General features: G+C 49.2%; 3 protein-coding genes across 3 annotated transcripts; all 3 read left to right on the top strand.

Annotated features, from left to right (window-relative positions):
- Positions 1 to 1,403: 1,403 nt before the first annotated feature.
- LOC124373177 lies at positions 1,404 to 1,868 on the top strand. Its single transcript, XM_046831577.1, has one exon. The coding sequence runs from the start codon at positions 1,404 to 1,406 to the stop codon at positions 1,866 to 1,868; it is 465 nt and encodes a 154-aa protein (XP_046687533.1).
- A 91-nt stretch (positions 1,869 to 1,959) lies between these two features.
- Positions 1,960 to 3,327, top strand: LOC124373176. The gene has a single exon (XM_046831576.1). The coding sequence runs from the start codon at positions 1,960 to 1,962 to the stop codon at positions 3,325 to 3,327; it is 1,368 nt and encodes a 455-aa protein (XP_046687532.1).
- Positions 3,328 to 3,360: 33 nt separating this feature from the next.
- LOC124373174 (ATP-dependent DNA helicase PIF1-like) lies at positions 3,361 to 4,044 on the top strand. The gene has a single exon (XM_046831575.1). The coding sequence runs from the start codon at positions 3,361 to 3,363 to the stop codon at positions 4,042 to 4,044; it is 684 nt and encodes a 227-aa protein (XP_046687531.1).
- The last annotated feature ends 944 nt before the right edge of the window (positions 4,045 to 4,988 follow it).

Below are 4,988 nucleotides of genomic sequence, written 5' to 3'. Positions count from 1 at the left end.
GGGATCTTATAAAGTCCATAATTTACCTCCTCTGGACGCCAGTTTCTATTCTAACCGTCTGTTCATCGAACGAGCCCGTGCCTACAATGACTTGTTTGCCTTCTGCGCTCTCGAGGTGACTGGGGGTACCGTCATCCTTCAGGCCTCGCCTTCTTTAAGATCGAAGGTAAGATGTACCACCAGGTTCACAGTCTGGACGCTCCAGGTCAAAAGTTTAGGACCAAGGGAGGTGATGTCCAGTTTGTGAACCGGTGCCGCCTGTACATAGATGATGGCGAGGAGCGCAAAAACATTGCCATGGGTAGATCATTGAACTCAGAAGTCATTGATGAAATTAATACATATCTTCTTTCCTGTAATCCTTTCATCAATGATTTCCGTAGATTGAGTGATGAGCCTTCAGTCAACGCTCATTTGGAATTTGAAGTGACCAGCAGATCTACCCATGGCCCTGTTCTTGGAGATAGGCAAACAGGCATTGAAGTGCACGCTGTATTGAGCAATGAAGACACCATAACTGATCCAAGAAAATTGACCATCTGGAAGAAGAGTGATAGGCGTCCGTCTTCCGTTGACCTCTTTAGCCCCTTAATGGAGCCTTTCCAATATCCGTTGCTCTATCCTCAAGGTAATTTAGGGTGGCATATTGGGCGCTTAGACAACCACGGGGGGAAACTTTCACAATACAATTACTCTAGATGTCTCCTCCTCTCCGATCCCCGTTTCTCGCATTTCGGCAGGCTGTCTCAAGCATGGCAGGTCGAGATGTTCGCGAGGTACGAGGAGGAGCGTCTAAGATTTATTCGTTTCTCCCAAACGCGTTTCTGCTGCTCAAAATTCCTTGAGGATAGGTCCACTGGACGAGCTCCTTGAAGCTCAACGGGGTAGGCAAGCTGGTGGGCAGGTTTTAGGCGACATCACCCGCGATGAAACAGTCTTGGGTGAGGGTGGGGTGCAGGCTGGAAAAGTTTACCTCCCAAGTTCGTTTACCGGTGGACCCAGATACATGAAGGTACATTACGAGAACGCAATGGGCCTTGTGTCTCGTCTGGGTTCACCTACGTTTTTCCTGACGTTCACCTTCAGTGCTACTTGGGAGGAAAACAAGAAGGCCTGCCCTCACAACAGCGGGCGCAAGTGACCCCTCAACAGCCTGCAGAATCTTCCAGATTAAACTTGGCGAACTCCTCCGAGATCTGCGCAGCGGAGCAATGTTTAGCCGTCCGGTTTACATCGTCTATGTCATTGAAATGCAAATGAGGGGCCTTCCTCATGCCCACATTGTGTTTAAAATTGACGGCGATGGACCGGTACAGGCACGTGACATTGACTCCGTAATACGCGCAGACATCCCTTCGGAGGAGGAAGCCGCTGGAAGACTCAGGAAGTTGGTGCTGAAACACATGATTCATGGTCCATGTGGTACTGACCACCGCACCGACTTCCTGTGCTGGGACTCTGCAAAGGGGCACTGCAACAAGTTCTACCCCAAGCCTGCCTGCCAAACCACCCACGTGGACGAGAGGGGGTTCGTCCAATACAAACGAGACTACACAAACGAAGGCTTTATCACATCACGGAGGAGACAGATCAAAGTGCATGATGGCTGGGTCGTTCCGTACAATTCCGCATTACTGCTCAAATACGAGGCGCACATAAACTTGGAGCTTGCTTCTACTCGTCGCGTAATCAAGTACCTCTTTAAGTACCTCATGAAAGGCGGTTCTCTCCAGAACGTAACCGTCACTCCCCTGGGGAAACAAGAGGATGAGGTCGAGCATTACGTGACGAAGAGAATGGTGGGTGCCAGCGACGCAAGCTGGCGTCTTCTCGACTTTCCTGTGTCAAAGCTCGAGCCCACCGTTTGAGTGTCTTCCCGTGCATTTAGAGGGCAAACAAAGTGTTGTCTTTCGGCCGAGACAGCTCTCTGATGCAGTCACTCAAGCAAGCTCCAAGCTTATGGTCTACTTCAATCGCCCGCACCATGAAACTTTTGACAATGTCACGTACCAGACATTTTACGAGAAGTTCATGGTGCACACTAAGCGCCCACGTACTGCGGAATTGTACGAACACCCCGATGGCCATCACTTTGTAACGACTCGCCAGCGTGGTGAGAAGGTATGTAGGTTGATGTGGGTCTCTCCCAACCGAGGAGAACAATACTACCTTCGTATTCTACTTATGTCTACACCTTGCCGTGGTTACGTTGATCTTCTGGCTCGTGGCGGTCCTGGTTGCCGGACGTTTCAGGACGTAGCCCGCAATCTCGGCCTGGTGGAAGACGAAGAAGAATACAATCACGCGCTGCGCGAGGCATCTACGTTTATGACTGGACCTAGGCTCCGTTCCTTCTTCGTGATCCTCTGCAACATGGGAGCTCCCGCTGCTCTTCTGTGGGAGTCTTTCAAGAACCACCTTAGCGAGGATCACTTAGAAAGGAACCCTCTCGACCCTGAACTGGCGGTGAAACTTACCTTGATAGACATCGATCGGAGCCTCCGCCAGCAGGGATCGTGCTTGAAAGATCATGGACTCCCCTACGTCGAGGATGACACGACTGAGTTAGGTAGAGAGCTACTCAACTACGGCGAGAACCTCCAGCGAACCATCGTTGAGGACTGGGTGCCCAAACTCTCCCCAGACCAGCGCCGTGTGTTTGAGTACGTTCGCTCTCTGCTTCTCAACCCCCGTGACCGACGCACTTCTAGAATCATATTTCTGGACGGTCCCGGGGGTTATGGGAAGACCTCTCTGATTCGTGTCATCCTTGCGTATGTCCGTGGTTGTCGACAGGTTGCACTCGCCGTGGCTAGCTCAGGGATTGCTGCAAGGAACATGGATGGAGGAACAACAGCACATAGCATGTTCCGACTCCCTCTAGACCTAGGTCACGGCACAGGTGTGTGGAACATCACCAACGGGTCCCAGCGAGCAGAACTCATCAGAGCAGCACAGCTCATTGTGTTTGATGAGGCCCCGATGGCACACCGCTACATCTTCGAGATGATCGACAGATCCCTCCGGGATCTCATGAATAGTAGTGTGCCATTCGGGAATAAGATCTTCATCTGCTCCGGGGACTTCCGTCAGATTGCGCCCGTCGTTGAGAAGGCTCGCACACCAGCTGATGTCGCGTGCGTGTCACTTCGGGCGTCACATCTGTGGCGACTGTTCACACTATTTTCCCTGACGACACCCCAGAGAACTAGTGGTTCCATTGACTACTCCAACTTCCTCCTTGGAGTAGGCAATGGAACAATAAAATCCTTTACTTTTTGGAGAAGGCCGCGAGAGAGAGGTCTCTCATTCCCCTCACTGGGGTGAGATGCCTCACTTCTCTCGCGGACTTAATAACGGATGTGTTTTCCTCCTGGTGTTCTGCGAGATCCTGATCTTTGTGCGAGACGGGCAATACTCTCAACTCTGAATGTAAACGTCAAGGAGATCAACGGTCGCATCCTAGACCTCATGGACGGGCGCATTCATGAGTTGAGAAGCGCGGACACCGTGGACAGAGAAGACGACGACGGGCTGGATGTGGACGTAAATCTCCTCAACCAGGCCACTGGCAAAGGAGTGCCAGATCACGTCCTGCGTCTCAAGGTCGGCTCCGTATGCTTAATCATGAGAAACTTAAATATCGGTGATGGACTCGTGAACGGCACCAAAGTCATTGTGACGGCGATCAGCAGCCGACTGATCACCGTCAGACTTATCGGCAACACGCAACCTATCGGAATTCCCCGGATTACGTTCAGGTTCGCGTTTGCCGAAGGATCGCCGCTCCGGGTTTGTCGCCGTCAGTTCCCCCTCATGTTGGCGTACTGCATGACTGGTCACAAGAGCCAAGGCCAGACAATTGAGTACGTCGGAGTCGACCTGAGAACGGACTGCTTCACTCATGGCCAGCTCTACGTCCTGTTGAGCAGAGTGAGACGTCCAGACGACATCGTCGTTCTTGTACCAGACGACAGAATAGTAGAAGGAGTCGCCTATGCAAAGAATATTGTATATGACGAGCTCCTTCTAAACACTGATTAAGTCTTCGGCAGTAGGCTAGGGGATCTGCCACTTAAAAAAAACTCCCCGTCGTGATTTGACCTAGCAGTAGGCAAAGGGAACTGCTTTACCAAAACTCCCTGATGATTTCATTAGCAGTAGGCAAAGGGGACTGCTTCAACCAAAAACTCCCTGATGATTTCATTAGCAGTAGGCAAAGGGAACTGCTTTACCAAAACTCCCTGATGATTTCATTAGCAGTAGGCAAAGGGAACTGCTTTACCAAAACTCCCTGATGATTTCATTAGCAGTAGGCAAAGGGAACTGCTTTACCAAAAACTCCCTGATGACTTTATTAGCAGTAGGCAAGGGGATCTGCCAGAATAAAACTCCCCGTTTTGTGTAAATATGTAAATAGATATGGTCTCTAAGTTTGCCGGCCTCCCCGTGGCGAGACTGGATACGCCAACCTCAATATCTGAGCGTTGGTAAACCGACGGGCAAACAACTGATTTTCTGTTCTTTTCAAAATTCCAAACACATTTTATTCTATATTTTTAAACCACTATTCATATTCAACACACACAAAATCAACCATCTCTTTTGCTTTAAAAACGAATAATGACAAATTAATTAAACAGCAATATTCTTTTCATCCTAAAAAATAAACCCAATTCTTTTACCTCAAAGTCAATTCACCATTCATTAACATTGTCTAAGTCATCGTGTTTTCATGCCATCAACCATCTGACATATTTAATCAATACTTTAACAATTTAACAACCTGTTCTACCATTGCATTCAACCATAAGTTATGCCATAAACATAACTAACTATTGCACTTAAAACCAAAGCTGATTTAATAAGCTACTTGTTGTTATAAATGTGTACATATACATGGTCTCTGCGTTTTGTGCATCCCTGTGGCGAGACTGAATACGCTAACCTCAATGCCTGAGCGTAGGTTAACCGACAAACAGCCAACT

The sequence above is a fragment of the Homalodisca vitripennis genome, unplaced genomic scaffold (genome assembly GCF_021130785.1).
Source record: "Homalodisca vitripennis isolate AUS2020 unplaced genomic scaffold, UT_GWSS_2.1 ScUCBcl_4992;HRSCAF=11488, whole genome shotgun sequence".
Classification (NCBI taxonomy): Eukaryota; Metazoa; Arthropoda; class Insecta; order Hemiptera; family Cicadellidae; genus Homalodisca; species Homalodisca vitripennis.
The sequence above is the reverse complement of the archived record's forward strand: the minus strand, read 5'-3'. Positions and strand labels throughout refer to the sequence as shown.

Excerpts from the sequence above, each read along its gene's own strand:
- LOC124373177 (XM_046831577.1), top strand. The coding sequence starts at position 1,404 with ATGATTCATGGTCCATGTGGTACTGACCACCGCACCGACTTCCTGTGC.
- LOC124373176 (XM_046831576.1), top strand. The coding sequence starts at position 1,960 with ATGGTCTACTTCAATCGCCCGCACCATGAAACTTTTGACAATGTCACG.
- LOC124373174 (XM_046831575.1), top strand. The coding sequence starts at position 3,361 with ATGTGTTTTCCTCCTGGTGTTCTGCGAGATCCTGATCTTTGTGCGAGA.